At 39.4% G+C, this 18,525-nt stretch overlaps 1 protein-coding gene across 2 annotated transcripts in view; it reads left to right on the top strand.

Moving 5' to 3' along the window:
• CDH20 (cadherin 20) overlaps positions 1-18,525 on the top strand; it is a 166,372-nt gene that overhangs the window by 90,717 nt on the left and 57,130 nt on the right. For both annotated transcript variants that reach the window (XM_031934548.1, XM_031934549.1), the window contains exon 2: positions 13,523-13,919. In XM_031934548.1, the coding sequence (XP_031790408.1) occupies positions 13,674-13,919 (246 nt within the window). In that variant the 5' untranslated portion in view covers positions 13,523-13,673. The remainder of the gene's footprint in view (positions 1-13,522; positions 13,920-18,525) is intronic.

Below are 18,525 nucleotides of genomic sequence, written 5' to 3'. Positions count from 1 at the left end.
AACTTGTTCTGTTTTTTAAATAGAAAAATAACTTTTTCTCACCCCCTTCTAAGTGCAAGAACTTGCCTTTTCATCCTTGACGGGGATTGGCTCTTTGTATTCTGAGACTGCTAAAGTTCTTCAACATTGAACTCAGTGGTCCTGGATGCCTGTCCGGGATTCCAGGTGGCAGACTGCATTTTCTAAAGAGAGCCACAATACCATCTCCCACCCTGCAGGCTCTCCTGGAGTCTCACCACATTCCCGTTAAGATGCGTGTGGACTTGCTGTGACTCATAACCAAAAGAATGCAGCAGAAGACATAGCTTCTGCTTTGAGAAGAGCAGCATTCACACCAGAGCCTTGGTTGCAACTGCCATCCCCATTGTCACCACGCTGTGACAAAGCCCAAATTAGTGCACGTGGAAATCACATGTAAAGGTGCTAAATGAGACCATATGGAGAGACAAAGATGCCCGGCAGCCCCCAGTGGCATCAGACCGCAGCTGTCCAAGATCTAGCCACCATCTGATTGCAAATGCCTGACAAAACCCACACTACAACCCACATGGCCAAGATATATCCAAATTCCTGATCCATAGAAAACTGTGAAAATTAATAAAATGAAGGCTATATTAACTACATTTTGAGGGGATTTATTTTATAACAAGAGCTAGCCAGAAAATGTGATTTAGTGTCAAAATGATCCAGTACAAGATCAAATGATAAAGGACCACTGGATGAAATCTCCCTTCCCTCATTACAGGAGAATACAACTGTGTCCCTTAATTCAGGCCTCGATCTAGTTGGTTACCTTGATACCAAAACTAGCCTGGTTTCTGAAGCACCTGAAATGGCTGAGAAGATTCTGACTTAAACAGTTCTCACTCCTGATGGTGCCAGTCACTTCTGGGATTCACAATGGCTTCACTTTGCATTAAAGTATACCTAGTTGCAGATCAATTTGTCTTGGGCCATTTGGGAATCTCTCTTTTTAAGTAAGTCCTTTGTTAACATAGAACTTCCCAAGAAAAATTAAAATGTAAGTATATATCCAATAATCTTCTCAGAGGCTAATTGGACTGGACTTTGGGGAGGCACAAGCACTCGGGATGTGCTGAGAGTCCTCATTGAGAACACCTCGCACACTTGCTTGAAAGGTGGTTCCAGATACTAAACTAGAGAACACTACTGAAGAACCACCAGGGAATTAAAAAAACAGCCTAGAAAAATGAGGACATTGAGCCAATCCTTGCCCCATGATTTTATTACTATGATATAATTAGAGGCAGGTTGCTACTGCAGTCTCTAGGTCAAATAACAACTCTTCTCATATACACGTGGCTGGGCATGGTCTGTTGGAGAGATCCAAGACCCAGTGGTACTAAGGAGAAGAGAATGTTGCATCTCAGGTTGATAAACAACGCCTCCTACAATTACCTTCCATAAAGGTAACTGGGATCTGTAGAGGATGGATACTGTCATACTACCGTCCAGTTAGCTAATTCTAACATAACTTGACTCACTGTACTAGTTTATTCTGAAGTATTTCTATAGAATAGATTTTGTACTTAGATTCTGTACTGCAAAGTGGCTAAATTCTCTGTTTTCTGCAGTTAAAACGTGTGTGGCAACAATGTGAGAAATTGACAATAAACAGTGTTCTTGAGAACAGCTTTAAAACCAATTCTCGATTTTCCTTCAAAGACAGTTGAATGGTATTCCTTTGCATGAGTATGTCATAAAGTTTAGAATCATCTATTGTTGCAAATATGGATTACACTAATTTTCTGCTCTAATAATGCTAATAAATAAAAATTAAAATATATATTATAATTAGCTCAAGATCCATCAGTAATTTTAAAGACATGGCACATCATGCAAAACTGTCTTCCAGAAAGCTTTTATCAACCCACACTCCCATCCATATGTATATGAACAACATACACTCAGAAACATTGATTACTTAGTTCTTTTTTAATGTTTGCCAATTTAATAGGTTTAAATATTTTATTAATTGTATTTTTAAGCGGACTGTGAAAGTAAAATGTTTTCTGAGGCCAGGTGCAGTGGCTCACTCCTATAACCCAGCACTTTGGGAGGTCGAGATAGGCAGATCACTTGAGGTCAGGAGTTCAAGACCAGCCTGGTCAACATGGTGAAACCCTGTCTCGACTAAAAATTTAAAAAGTAGTCAGACACGGTGGCACATGCCTGTACTTCCAGCTACTTGGGAGGCTGAGGCAGGAGAATCACTTGAACTCAAAAGGCAGAGGTTACAGTGAGCTGACATCGTGCCATTGCACTCCAGCCTGGGCAACAGAGCAAGACTCGGTCCCAAAAAAAAGTAAAATGTTTTCATGTATCATTTTATTTCTGCCTTTATGAATTTTTTTTATTGTCATTTGATCACTCTCTTTTGGAATAATCATCTTTTAAATGTTGAGCATACAGATTTCTAAATACATTAAGGACAATAAGCCCTCGTTTTCTCTTGCATGTTGCCTATTTTTAATATATATTTTTAATACATAAAATATAACAATTTCTAATAACTATTTAATTCAATCTGTCAACATTTGTCTTTTCTAACTTTGATAAAGGTAGAAAGGTAGGGAAAGATTCTCTGGGAACCTTTCCCTATCTTTCTTATAATACTGGGTATTATAAAAATGGTATTCACCTGCATGTTTTCTCAGTAGCTTGTTTTTGTTTTTGTTTTTCCATGTATTCTACTAACCCACATCTTGTAATTGTTCCCATTTAACTATTCAACGCATGAGAAGTAAACCGTGGATCGTGAAGAATAGAGATGTAGCCTCTTCTTTACCCCCAGTTAACCCACTTAGTGAAGAAATCTTTCTTGCCAAATATGTAACACAGATTAAGGTGGAGCTTAGTAAAAGGGAAAGTGGTAATAAAGAAAGGGGGAAATAAGAAGATAGCTAAGCCTAGCAGTTTCATAACAGATCTTGAAAAAGCTTTAGAATTTCTAATGTCTAGAAGAGCATAGTTCTGAAAATCTCTGTACTAAAGTATTTCCACTTCCTTGATCCTGTGAAACTGCAACTGAAAGACACCATAAATATAATAGTCGCAAATTTTGGAGGAATGAAGACACTAAGTGTGTACATCGATATATCCATTCTGCTCTCAGAAACACTTAACAGGTGGAAAAAAATTGTTCTGAAGTATATACAATATATTCACTGTATCTGTTTCAAACCTTTCTTTTCTATTCAATTCCTTAATATTTATTTTGCTTATTTGAATATGTTCTTTTAAATTTTTGAGTCAGTTTTTATTTTATTGCACGTAGAATATTTGCATGGGCCAAAAAAAAAAAAAAAAAAAAAAACCCAAGATGGCTCTGAAAGACTTATAATAAAAGGAAAAGCCATTCCCTGCTCCAACCTCAAAACCCAATCTCAAAAGGTAAACCCCAAAGTTATTTATTCAAGTATTTGCCAATACATTTCTAAGTCATATGCTTATATATATTTATTGAAATACCTATTCTACATATTAGCAGTTGGTGTTCCAGTAGGGTAATTGAGCTCTTAGTTCTTTTTACACATATTCCCATCCACTCTCTCCTCCTTCACCCTTCAACATAGTTATATTTCAGTACTCACTAAAAGAATAGCCAATGTTTATTCAGTATGGATAAATGTTGTTTTTTACTGAAAAAAGTTATACCTGAAGATTTAATGCCTTTCTTACAGAACTTTGTGTTTTTCTTGGTCAACAATTGCCTCGGGTTTTCTTTTCTTGTCTTCTCTATGTGTATGTCACTATTTTTTTCCCCCAAATGCTCAAAAAATCTGTCCTGTGCCTCTCAATAATTTATCCAAATCCTGGAAGCTTCTCAGTCACTCCGACACTTTCTTTCTTTCCTGGAGCCCTCCCTCCCCTCACCTGGCTGCTGTACTCACAGTCTGGGATGCAACTGCTATCCTGGGCCTTCTCCTTCCCAGTCTCCTATGTGGGATCCCCTTTCTCTTGGGTCCCATATCTTTGTAGTTTACCATTTTGCTAAAATACGTGGAGCTTCTCATTAGTGACACTAGGTGCTAGAAGACAGTGGAGCAATTTTCATCACAGACTTCCATGGTGAAAGTCAATCTTGGAAAAGCTGTCATTGAAATGTAACGGTAGAATAAAAACATTCTAAAAGAAGATGTAAATACAGTCTTATACTGAGGATTGGACTAATGAAGAGATTACAGGTTCAAGAAAAAGGGAATTACCAAAGAATAGGTGGAGACTGACCTTGAAAAGAATTAGAGGAAAAAAGATCTTCTCATATCACCTTCCCTCCCCCAAATTAAGAAAGTTAAAATCTAAGCCATCAGAGATAACTTTGATGGTCACATCCCTTTAACTTAACAATATTATATATTATTAGCTGTGAACCTTGAATATCTGAGACAGGTCTTGGTTCATTTAGAAAGTTGATTTTGCCAAGGTTGAGGATGCGTGCCTGTGACACAGCCTCAGGAGGTGCTGACAACATGTGCCCTAGATGGTCAGGGCACGGCTTGATTTTATACATTTTAGGGAGACATAAGACATCAATCAATATATGTAAGATGAACGTTGGTTCTGTCCAGAAAGGCGGGACAACTCAAAGCAGGGAGGGGACTTCCAGGTTACAGGTAGGTGAGAGACAAATGGTTGCATTCTTTTGAGTTTCTCATTAGTCTTTTCAAAGGAGGGAATCATACATGCATTTATCTCAGTGATCAGAGGGATGACTTCGAACAGGATGGGAGGCAAGTTTGCCCTAAGCAGTTCCCAGATTTACTTTTCCCTTTAACTTAGAGATCTTGGATCCCAAGATTTATTTTCCTTTCACATAGGTCACTGTAATTTTTCAATCCCAATTTCCTCATAAGATTTCCAAGTATTTCTGCAAATGATGCTTTAACTTTACATTACAAGTGATGCCACAGTAGAAGACTTCTGACACATAAGGATTATGTTTTCTGTTCAAGAACAAAAATAGCATTTGTGAAAACTCACTGCTTTCTTGACTTTGGTTGATTTTGTATTGCCTTTATCTCTGCCTTTTAATATGTTCACTAATGTGCTGCAGGTGTGAACAGACATTAAACTCAGTATGGGAATACACTGATTAAATCAAAGTAAAAGCTTGAAGGCAGAAAGAATAACATTAAACTGTTAAATACTTTTTTACCGTTTAAAAATACATTGACAGTTAATATTTACTGAGCACCTAGTATGTGCCAAGTACTGCCCGTAGACACATGGATAAAAGACATTACCTATGTCTTCAAAGAGCTTACAATATAGAGGAAAAACAAACAAGTAAATAATTACAATACAGAATACTGAAGTGCCAGGAAAGAAAATGCACAAACTGCTTTGAGAAGATAGATAAAAAGGGAAACACGTAAGAAGATAAATATATATATACACACACACACACACAACTTAATCTATAGTATTAGGTCATGATAATCTGTAATGCTCCTTTAAAGATTATTATTCTCATATGTGAGGCTCAAAAGGATTAAGCAATACACCGGATGTCACACATCGAGTGGCAGAGCTGGAACTGGTCTTAAACCACGATGTCCTGATTCCAAATGATACACTATGCTCCAAAAGAGATTTTTTTCCTGAAAGCATGTATTAGAAGAGAAGATTTTACTTTCCTTCAACAAGATACATAATAAACATCAGTGAGATTTTTGGTTTGTTTTGTTAGCGCATTAAAAGGCAAATTTTTCTTTTTCTTGAACAGACTGCCCTTTTCTTTTGTTTTCTTTACATTTATATGGCATCAGATGCCACTGCCCATATACATTAGTATCATATTAATTTTTTTACATATATATTTTTTAAAGAGAGACAGGGTTTTGCCCTGTTGCCCAGGCTGGTCTTGAACTCCTAGTCTCAAACAATTCTCCCCGTACCCAGCCTTCCAAAGTGCAGGATTACAAGTATGAACCCACCATGCCTGACCCAACATTACTTTGGCATGCTCAAAAACCTTCAGTTGCTCACTATGAACTATCAAGCTTATTTCAAATGCTTCAATCCAATATCCCCAGCTCCTAGCTAGTGGTTTCTGTCTGGATTTCCTGCCTCTCTCACCCCTTCTCAGTCTCCTGAAGTGACCCTATTCTCTAAGCAAATTAAATTATTATTATTCTCCCAGACAGGCCCTTTGCATCCTGTATCTGCACCATGGTATCTGCGTTTTCTTTAACTTGGAACGCCCTTTTATTTTTCGGGGTCTAGTTCATAGGTTCCCTTAAGCCCTTATCCTCCTGATGGAAATCATTTCTCCCTTTTCTGATCTGGCCTAGCATTTTGTTTTTGCCGGGTCCTGTAAACCCTCATCACCAACAGATCTGTGCCACAGTCAGTCACGTACTAAGCACATCTTGTATAGTCGCTCTGAGGAAGAATTCCAGTTCATCCTCTTCCTATGTAGCATGTGCCAATACCCATGGTATAAATACACCATGGCCAATTTCAAGGCATTGAGAGGCCTTGAAAGTGAGAGGCTTTGAGGCATTGAGAGGCTCTGGTGAAAGGTGATAGGAGCTGACCCCAGCACACTACTGTTTGTTTCTTTGTAAAATGAGGAAATAAAACATTTAATGTGGAATTCTTGTAAAGACTAAATGACAAAGTAAATGTAAATTACTTGACACAGCCTGGCGTAAACACTCCAATGTCATTACCTCTGCTGTTATTGCTTCTGTTTTTGCTGCTGCTGCTACACTATTATTGTTAATAATGCTATTTATACCTATGACTATTCCTATTATTATTTCTATCACTAGGATTAATGGTAATATCTCCCTCCTAAACTGTAAACTCCTTGAAGGAGGAAAACGAAACCAGTATCTATTGAGCATCTACTATTGTTCAGGCACGAGACTTTAACCATCTCTCAAATGTCTAAGAGTTTCATATATATTTTTTTCTCAGTTAATTACAATCACCCTGTGAGACAGAGTCTATAATTACCTCCAGTTTGTAAATGACAAACAGAGACGTAAAGAGTTGAAGTCACTTGTTCAAGATTACATACATAGATAGTAAGTGGTAGGGCTGAAACTCACTAAAGTTTGTCTGGCTTTGCAATCCATTCTTTGATCAAACATATTGATACTCAAGATTTAAGTCTGACATTTAGGTAGCAAACTTACCTTTGCCAAAAAATCTTCTTCCTGTGAATTACTTTTTTATGGGTCCAGGGAAAACTACAGGATTTTCCTAACTTCCTAAAACACTGTACAAAGGCAAAGTCATAAGAAAAAACACTGAATAGCAATTACCTACAACTTCTTATCAAAGAAGAATGTTAGCTATGTAATTTCATTTTAAATACAAGCTTTTTATAAAGAATGAGCATAGATTTAATGCAATTACCAATGTCACATAAAACGAGAAATTAGTAGGCATGTGGAACAAGTCTCAGAAATCAAAATTGATCATTCTTATCTAACTGTAGTCAGAGAAATTGCCCATAGACTGGGCTATAGTTTCATTAGCTTGATTAAAAGTGAAAACTGGAGGAAGGGTAAAGTAGGTCAAAAACTTCCTGACTCCTTGAGGATTAAAACATTTACTAGATACTAAGTATGGGTGAAAGGATCACTAAGAAACTATCTGCCAGCCTTGGTGGATAGGGAAAGAAAGACAGGCCACCCTGAACTGCAAAAACTGATTATAACAAGAATGAAAAGCACAGAGGAATTGGGCATGAACTCTAGAGCAAGGATTTCTAAAGTGAAAACGCCTTTATTTATGACCCAAGCTAGGGAATTCATAGCTAGAGGGTCAGCATGTACGTAGGTAACATACGGCAAGTTTTATTATAGGACTGACCAAGTTTTTCAAAGCCAGTGCTCTTAATTATATAATTCAAGCTTACTATCAATTTTTTTTTGCTCTACTAGACACACACACACACACACACACACACCCCTACCATTATACAAAATGAGATACTGTTCCTAAACTTCAATTAAGCTACTGTATACCTTCCCCTCACCCACATCCACCCCATACTTCCATTTATGGCTCCCACTTTCATTTAGAAAACAGGACTCTTGCATAAACTGGTAGGGTGGTGGGAAGGAGAGGGAAAATAAGTATGAGTGGTGGGAAAGGAAAGATTTCAGAGAACTGGCAATGGCCTGAGTGAACATGGTAACAGCTGAACCTTTAGGCTCAGGAGTGCCACCATTTTTGAGGAACTTGGTGGAGAAGGAATTCATAGAAAGATAAAATAATGATAATTAGAATAAGCAAGAGTGGTGACCATCTTCCTAAGAAATCTCCATGGAAATTAAGTATTATTTTTCTTCTTCTGTTCAATTTCTTAAAAATGTAATACTGTAATCCCTCAGTTCTGCATACACCATCAACGTATTAACAGCTTCTCTGAGGAGGGAAGCCTACTATGAGAACATTAAATAAGTAAACATTAATTTTTAAGATATATCTTATTTCAGAAAGGTTAAGTTGGGAGGAGGGGTGTGGTGAGGCAGGTGAGGGTTAGGTAGGGGAGTGGAAGTGAGAGTACAACTCAAAATTCAGCAAATCTAGTACCTGGACTACCTCTTCTGGCCATGTTGGGAGTTGGCTGCCTCCAGAGATGGGTGGCTTTGGGTGGGCTGGTGAGTTGATGACCACAAAAGGGCCATGGAGCTTCCACTCACCTAATGACTGTCCCAGAAGAAACTGTGATGGATAGAACCTCTGTAGTAAATGAAAATTAAGCTATCACTGTTACTTATAGGAAAAGCTTCAAAAATGCACTTAGAAGAGAGACTTTATGGAGATCTTAGCTATTACAACAAAATATGACAGTGTATCATAAGGTGCATCAACATTCAATCAGAATACAGCTCAATGTCATAGGACTATTCCACCTCCCAATCAAGGTTCTCTCTTGAGAAACAGAAACAAACCCACTTAGATTAGGAGGTAAAATCCTTATGTATAGAGTACAGAAGAAATATAATAAAAACTTAGTAAATGTAAACAACTTCCGTTCAGAGAACTGTGTCCCCCTTCAGCATATAAAACCATACTATCCACCCTGCCCAAGACAGATCCCTAGTGATGGACTTTGGTCAGTAGCACAAACATACACAAACAAATCCAGGAATGTTGAAAGTGCATTTACAGCACTAAAACTTTTTTCTTTATGGGATTCTGCAATGGGAATATTGTTGTTTGTGAATCATACACATTGAAATCACGAACAACTTTTTACTCCAATTTACACCCATGACCACCTGTGTCATTCTCTGGGGTTTTGCACTGTTTACAAAAGGATTTTAATTCCTAAGTAAAATGGGTTTGTTGCTATTTCTCAAGAGAGAACCTTGATTAGGAGGTGGAATAGCATTATGACATTAAGTTGCATTCTGATTTAATGTCGATGCACTTTACAGTACACTGTCATGTTTCACTGTACTATCTAAGATCTCCACAAAGTCTCTCTTTTCTTTTAAGTGCATTTTTGAGGCTCTTTCTATAAGTAAAAATAGTTTAAGAAGTCTAGCTCTTAAAACCATGACACTACTGTCTGCATTTACCTCTCTTAAAGCCATCAGGCCAAATCAGAACATTAAAACACCCCGTCTTCTTATATGGAGTCACAAATAGAGTCGATTGACTGCTTCTATAGAGATGTCATTTGAGCTTTGCTAAGTAGTACTTGCACTAACCATGAAAAGCTCAGGAAAACTGGAATAATGAGGAAAGAAATCAGAGCAAGATCATAAAAGCCCAGTTCATTTCCAGGAAAAAGCAGTAACCATCCCTCCCCACTACATTTTAAATATCACAACGAATTTAAGTAACAAAATAAACAATTAACTGAGAGCACACTTTATGTACAACTTTAAATTCTTCCTACTGTGTTCATTACCAAGCTGTTTTCTCTCTTTAGGGAGGATGAGGGGGAAACTTTTAAAAGACTCATTTAACACAGAAGTCAATTTCCACTAATGTATTCTTCATGTGGCATATGTAGTCTTCCAAAGCGCATCTATATATACAAATACACATGTATCAGTATCTTCTTTTATAAGAACAACAGCAATTAGCCCACCCCAAACACATTATTGCTATTCATATCCTGTAGGGAAAAAACATGAATATGAGAACCACCTCACTTAAAATAAATGCAAACTGAGAAGTATCTCTGATAGAACTGTTTTGTAAAAAACACCTCTAATTGTGAAAAGAACAATGCAACTATTATATAACCCAGCTTTTACCTTCTAGAAAGTTAGGCAGGGAGTCTTTTTCATGCATTCATCCCTGAGGAAGCAGAAATAAAGTGCTTTGGCCGGGCGCGGTGGCTCAAGCCTGTAATCCCAGCACTTTGGGAGGCTGAGACAGGCGGATCACGAGGTCAGGAGATCGAGACCATCCTGGCTAATACAGTGAAACCCCATCTCTACTAAAAAATACAAAAAACTAGCCGGGCGAGGTGGAGGGCGCCTGTAGTCCCAGCTACTCGGGAGGCTGAGGCAGGAGAATGGCGTGAACCCGGGAGGTGGAGCTTGCAATGAGCTGAGATCTGGCCACTGCACTCCAGCCCGGGCGACAGAGCGAGACTCCGTCTCAAAAAAAAATAAAATAAAAAATAAAGTGCTTTGCATCAACTGTTGCTATCAAGTCATGTAAGACAGAAAGAGTTGGTATGACGCTGTGGTCTTTGTGACTTTGGGTGTGTAAAGGTACCATCGGCTTTCACAGAATCACCAAGGGTTCCCAAGACAAGATCCCACAGCCACCTTTGTACGTGTTCAGTGGAGGGGAGGAAAATAAGAATTTGCACTACTGTGTAGGAGGCCAAAGTAGAAAAGAGAGGGAGATGAAAACAGAGGCAACCTGACCGCCTAGAAAATATTCATCACAGACTTCAAAGAAAGCTTTTCTCCTTGAGTTCTTCAGATCATGCCTCAGGTAGGGGGACAGAGGGTTTTAATTGGCAGGAACACATGCCTAGTTTGTTAGAAATCGGAAATATAAAAGACACTACTTAAAATTCCTCAAATCTCATTTTGTACATAAAATATAGCCAGTGGAAACAGGAAAGGAGACATCTGCACGTACCACACATGCATGCACAGTCACTCTTAGATTCAAAGCAAGTTGCTACAACTAGCCAGAGAAAATAACAGACATGTGTGCTTAGGCAAAATATAGGTAAGAAACAAAGATATTAAAGGGAACACACACACACACACATACACACACATAGAGAGAGAGACAGAGTGAGTTCTAGCTTTAATCAACGCAATCCACAAAATAACTTTCTCTACCGTTGAAGAGTTTTCTAATAGCTAGCCCTTCATTAAATCTCCTCAGATGGAACGCCAGTGTTTGGTTATTACAGAATTAGACTGAGCCAGAATCTGGTACTAGATGGTACTTAACACAGATGTAGAGATCTGAAAAATAACAGATATACATTATAAGCCCTTTTAGAATTCTGGCCCCAAAGGTGCCCATAAAATAGATACTTCTGGCTTAGCTACATGATTTTTACATATGACCTACGCACCTGATCTGACTGTTCAAATGTCGGTTGGTACCTTCGTCATTTACAGGGCACTTTTGCCTGCATGATCCCATCAGATTCTTGTGATGGTCCAGTGAGGTAAGTGGAAGTATTATTGTCCCTGCTTAATAGATGAGGAAACTGAAATTCATACAAGTAAATAAGTCAGAGGTAATGAAGATAGAACCAGTAACCAAACTGCCTCTTAAGTCTAATGCACTTTGAGGAATTATAGATATGTTGTGTCTTACAATATACAGAATGTTGCTTTTATGGTTTACTAATCACAGTATTCTGGCAGTGGCTTTTTGTTTTTGGCAATGTCCTTTAGTCTGCCTTCTAGGTCTCTAAAACAGCACAGCTATTTCTCACTAATCTTTCTCATCAATTCATTTCCTGGGTTAAGTTCCTTCTTCCAGAACATCTCCCTGTAGACAGGGATCAGAGAAACATGAACCGGGTTTCTCTGTTCCCAAGGGAAGATGTCCACCATCCAAAGAGAGAGAAAACAGCGAATATTTGGTAACTCACCTGCTAGCAGCACCATTGTTCTTTATTAGCAAACACATTGCCCTCAACAAGGGGCACCTGGCTTGCTTTTTCTTAACAATCAATCTGCCTTCAGAGCTGGAGCTCGTAAGAGGCACAGCCTCCCATTCTGTTACAAAAATTCTATGGTCTCCTCAGCTACTTTCTCCTTATCATTTCTCATTAGAGTGATTTCTTATACAGAAATGAAATGGCATATTGTATTAACTAATTATAAAATATTTTAAAATTTCAATCATGAGTATTTGAGAGGAAGCTGAAACCGGTTCTGATGACGACAGGTGGAAGGTAGTAACTGAGTTAGCATCAATGCATTCACTTCAAACCACTTGTAGAAATGAAGTGTTATTTAGTTGCATAGAGCTGCAATCTCCAAATACACACATTTGTTCTCAGATGACAGCAGTTCTTCAAATTAACAGTGAAAATATTAAACCAACAGAAGACATTTTGGTTGTTTTGACAGGTTGACTTGAGCGTTATGCCATCTCATTAAACCAAGCCAAGTAAGGGAAGAAAAGATAGATGAGGCCAAGGCCCAGGAGTGAGGTCACGAGCTAAATGTGACTGCATAGCAACAAAAGTTTGACTGAGAAAGATATGTCCCCAGGGTAAAAGTCCCTTTGCCTAAATGAGTCCTTCAGGTCAAGAAAGGAAATTTGTTGACTACATTCTCTTAGCTTGCTCCCATAGGCATGAGACTAATAGCACTTTAAAGTCTGTTGTGAAGGATATAATGATTAACTGACTATTTAAATCCTAGAAAGGTCACATTAGCAGCCCCTATCAGTGCTTCAGAGCCAAAGCAGCAGAGTGTGAAACTTGAAATCCACTATGAGCTCAGAAAATGATTAAACTGAGAAGTGATCCATGGCTGCTTATAAATGAAGTCCAAGATTCCTAGCATTATCAATAACAGCATAGGCACAAGATCATTGTGGGTGACAAAAAAAAAAAAAAAAAAAAGGTAGTTGGATTATCCTTTTTTTTTAATAAGCAAAAAAAAGCAGTTGGGCTAATGGAAATATTAGTTATTAGCTCTAAATTTGGTAAATGAATGCTGCTTTTAAGAGTTTAAGAGGCTGTCTGATCATAAATATTTCAAAAAGCACACTATTAATTCAAATCAATCAATAATACAGCATAACCCTCCAGCTAAGTTACTAGTGAGAAGAAATTTATTTCTCAGTTTTATTCCCACCAAATCTATATCCAAAGGTTTGGGATTGATTATAGCAAGATGTGTTGTCTTATTATCAAAATAGTATTTATTACTCACACATTTCTAAAGCAATAACCTGTTATGATTTTTTAACTCATTGAGTAGAAAGCTGAATATTTACTGACATTTCTTGAAAACCTGCAACCCGCCTGCAGGAAAGAATTTGACATCATCACACTGTGTTTTCCTTAACTTGACAGGAAGTCAACTTCAAGCAGATTGACTTGAAGCGGGATCTCATTTGGGAAGCGTAAGTGTCCGATAAAAACTGTGTGTTTTTTTAAATTTGGAAAGTACTCAAGTTCCAGTTGCTCATAATTCTCCTCCACTTTCTGAAAACCTGGCAATCCCATGTGGACTTCTGGTAGAATGAGCAATGCAAAGAACTGGCTTGGACTTGGCATGTCCTTGTACTTCTGGGGACTGATGGACCTTACGACCACCGTTCTCTCGGGTACCCCAACACCACAAGGTGAATTAGAAGCACTCCTGTCAGACAAGCCACAGTCACATCAGCGGACTAAAAGGAGCTGGGTTTGGAACCAGTTTTTCGTTCTGGAAGAGTACACTGGGACCGACCCTTTGTATGTCGGCAAGGTAAGAAATGCCAAGTAGAAATGACCCGGGTATTGGATATTGAAATCGAATATGAATTGAATATGAAAGTTCACCTAGCCTGTATCTGAGGCCTGAGAGAAACTGGAACAAGTGGTACATTACTTGACACCTAGCTAAAATATAACTTCCGCTTTGTCAGATACCAGTCAGAAAGGAAAGATTTATTTCCTTGTCCATGTCTCTGTTATGAATGGTAAAAACTGAGAACTGGGATTTGGAAGAAAAGGCTCAGACCCTGCAAGAGCTATTCAAGTCCTAAAAGAGGCAGCAGCTGCTGTCTGGGAATGACAGAATGGGGAAGAGGGAAATGTGGAAATGCAAGAAGAGTACAGGGTTTTTTGCTTTGTGTTTTTGTGGGGTTTTTTCAGAGCATTTCCAGAGGTATTGCCTGAGGTGCAAATTTAATGAAAAAAGTAAAAATAAAACATTTTTCATTTCAGAAGATCTTAGCATGTGCTTTAGGATAGCTGGAGACAATAAATATATTTATAAATGTTATATTTGAATTCTCTTGATTTAATCTATCATTATTTCATCTTTAATCCTGAATTTTTCCTGTGTTTACTTTATTGGGGTGTTAATTACACACTATTTTGTGAAAGCAACCAAGTGAGAGAGAATGGGAGACAAGGAACTAATTAGAAAATAAATAATCCATTCAAATGGTAACTTAAACACTTGTTTAGCATAGAGGCTGGGAGCATGGGTTTCAGATTCAAACACAGGTGGGTTCAAAGCCCAGTCCTGCAATTATTTCTAGAGTGACTTTGGACAGGTCACCAAGCCCTGCTCACCTCGGCTTCCTCAAATTTGAATGACGAGGATGAGAGAACTACTCCTTCTCAAGTATTGTCTACCCAAGCTCTTTCCCCAGTGTCCACTTACTTCTTAACCCAGGTATATGGCTTCAGTCCCCACCACTGACCTAAAGCTGTGTTTTCACTGATTCTCGAGACCTCCCTACTGCCCAATCCAATGGCTTCATTCTATGACACCTCCCAGTCACAACCTCAGACACTGATGACCTGTCTCCCCTTGACTCATTGTCCTCTCTGTGCCATGACCTTCACAATCTCGTTTTTCCTTCTTTTGTCTCAGCCGTGTTTGTGGGTCCTCTCCTTCCACCTGACCCCAATTGTTGGTGGGCTTGCCAGCTTTGCCCCAGCCTCTTCTCCACGCACTCATTCCCTGGGAGAACTCGCCACCTCTGCAGTTTTGAATGCCATGTCTATGCCAGTGAATGCAAAACTTCTATCTCTGGCTTAGACCACTTCGGGTTATAAATCCTACTGCATATGTGACATCTCCACATTTTTTACTCATAGGCCTTTCCAGTGCAGTGTGTCCAGTAAGAAACTCTTCTTTTTTTCTCCTAAACATAGTCTGCCCCATCACCCATCCATCACCTAGTTCCTAAAACCAGAGACCCAGGGATCATTCCTCCCTTTTCCCTGCCCGCACATTCTCTCCCTCTGAAAATTCTGCTAGTCCTATGCCAGAATCAACCCCAAATCTTGCATTTCTCTTATCCCTGCCTCCACTATCATCTGTCACCTGGGCAAATACCTAGCCTCCCAACCAGTCTCCTCATGTCCACCTGCACCTCCCTCCAATCTGTTCTCCACCATGGTCTGTTTAAAATTTAAGTCAGATCATATCACTCCTCTACTTATGTCTCTCCAACGTTTTTCCACTGTGCGTTGAATCCTCCAGACACCTCTCCACAGCTTACAAGACCACTCCTTTCTGGATCAGCCTGCCTCCTGGCACCCACCCACGGCCCATGCTACTCTCTCCCGCATTCTCGTGTTGCAGGAGTATGACCTTCGGCATTTCCTGCAACCTGGCAAGCACTGCCTTTATTGCTCCCCCATAATGAAATGCCCTTCCGCTGGCTTCTCTCATGCCTTCCTTGACCACTCTCTAAGGCAAGCCCCTCTGTTAGACTCTCTTTCACAGCCCTAATCACAACCACCATACTTGATTTGTTTTTTTATTTACATGTTTATTTTCTGAAGCCTCTGATTAAAACTAGAAGCTCAGTGAAAGCAAGAACATTGCTCCCGTTTTATCCACAAGACCTAACACAGCATTTATCTTGTAGAAGGTGCTCAAGATGATATTTAATAAATGAAGGTCTCACTGGGTAGTAAGGATTAAATAAGCTAATGCATGTAAAGCACTTTGCACAGTACTCAATCCAGAGTAAAATTTTAATTATCCTTAACCTGTAGTAGTAAATAGTACTATAGTAGCTATAGTATTAATAGTGATAACAGTAACAGTAGTTTAAGGAGTTCATTTTGGGAACTCAACGTTCTGTAATACCTAATGCAGCTTTAAATCCCTTGGCCTCAAAACCCGTGAGTTTTTGTTGACTTCTCCTTTCTTTATCTCCTTTATCCTTCACATGCAATCGGTCCCCATACCTGCCAATATTTTCCTGCCAGTTTCTCTCGGACGCATCTCCTCCTCTCTAGGCTCTGTCATGACCATGATCCTTTGTTCTTCCTGATTAGATTAACTAAGCCGGTGCTGCCTGTCTTCCCATCCCTCCTCCAGGGTGCTCAGCACATTCCTCTCCCTGAAGCACCCTTTCCATCATGTTGCTCCTCTGATTAAGAAAGCACTGTAGCTCTTGAATGCTATCAGAGCTCCTAGCATACAGTTCAAGGACTTCCTCCTACCTCACTCAGCCCTCTCACACAATTTCTCAAATCAGGTCCTCATCCCAATCAAGCTGGACCTCCTTAACTGGTTCTGCCACACATACCACGTTTGTCCCTGACCCCACACGTGCCCACGCTGCTGCCCTGCCCAGCGCAGGCCCTGACTTCCGCTCATCAGGCCACATTCAAATTCTCAAAGTTTTAGCTTAAAATCAGACAATTCTATCATGAACACATCTTGCATCTACTCAGAATTCCAAAGACTTCTAGCTTCTCCATAGCTATATAACATTTCTTCCAAATAAACATACATGGTCACTGCTAAGTTCAAGAAAAGAGTATGTTTGTATTCAGCAATTTTCAGTAATTACTTATGTGCACATACAATTTAGGGCTCTACTGCCTCCTCCCAAGGGTAGAAATTGAGACGCCACTCCCCAACTTTGTCCACATGTCCCTGACGCTGAGTACTTGGCACAGAACTGGCCACAAAGAGTGCAGAAGAAAAAGGTAGCTAACGTTTTATTGGACTACCACAGTACTATGTGTCGGTCACATTCACATCAAAGCAGATCATTTAATCATCATAACAATGCTGTGAGGTGAGTATAACACAGGGAACTGGGCTCAGAGCGGTTATTCATGTTCATTGCCCAAAGTTACACCAAAGGTAGCAGGGAAAGCCCGGGCTGAAATATACATTGCTCCTACCCCAAAGCACCGGCTTTCCTTTACATTGCCTTGTCTGTGGCCAGTGGCTTTAGACTAAGCCCAGAGGATACACACAGGAGTCAGTGGTGTTTAGGAGGGATCAGGAATCTGAGCCAGGCTGCTTCCTGAACCCTTTATCTCTGACGCTGGGTAGTTCTTAGCTGTGTAGCACCCTTGAGTACTCACAATTAGTGCTTGCCCTTTCCAAATAACCTCAACCAAGATACAAGACACCCATTCATCTCAACAGTCATCTGACCCAATCCTCACACCAGCAACCAAGCGAAGATTTTTACCCTGCATGTGTTACCTCTACATGAAGAAGATAATCATATATTTACTTACCCAGACACTTTTCCCCTTTACTTTCTTTTGAAAGGGAATTCATCCCCTTTCATTCTCTTTACCCAGGGGCATTCTGCTCGTCACCTTGAGCTCCGGAAGATGTCTGTTTAGAGAGCTTGCCGGAGTTATTTGCTTATTTCAGAAAGGAGTATGGCAACAATTACCAGCTGTAATTGGTATGGCCTTACAAAATCCACACTGGGCTTTCCAGGGACAAGGCGGTGTCGAGTTAAAGCTAGATTATATTGGCATATGCAAAGAGAGGGATGCTGAGAGCTTGTGCTTGTGCACGAATTTGTGGGTCCAAATCATGCCGAGGTTAACAACTACATGGAAGCTGCCTGACCACAAATTGTAAGCACTTACTGCATTCTCGAAACTATTCAAGGCACTCTGAAAGATGACAAAAAGAGTGAACATCATTCTTGTTTTCGAAATCCTAAATCAGCTAAGATTCTTCAGAACCTGCTTGTACTTCCCATCACTCACTACTCCTTTGGCTGAAGATCTTAAAGACTAAAGAATGGTTAGGATAAATGAGACATTCACTTGTCTTATTCTGCCTAAAATATTTTCCCAAGATGTACGTAACTGTGCTGCTGACTCTGCTCGGAAGCTTCTTACCTTCCTCCAAATAGCTGGTACACAGTCAGTGTTAGTTGAATTAAATATGGATAAACATAAAACACATTTTTATTACACTGCCGATTTGCTGAGTGACTTGGAGAAAAGCTGTTAATGTCTGTTCTTTGCAATTTTTGAAACCAAATGTGTATTCTATGGCTGGTAAAGCGGAATATTAAATGTGCACTGCTGCATGGGTTATTAGGCTGGTGTCTCTCAGACCCATGCTCACCTTT

Source organism: Piliocolobus tephrosceles, chromosome 18 (genome assembly GCF_002776525.5).
Source record: "Piliocolobus tephrosceles isolate RC106 chromosome 18, ASM277652v3, whole genome shotgun sequence".
Classification (NCBI taxonomy): domain Eukaryota; kingdom Metazoa; phylum Chordata; class Mammalia; order Primates; family Cercopithecidae; genus Piliocolobus; species Piliocolobus tephrosceles.
This window is presented reverse-complemented; position numbering and strand designations above follow the sequence as displayed.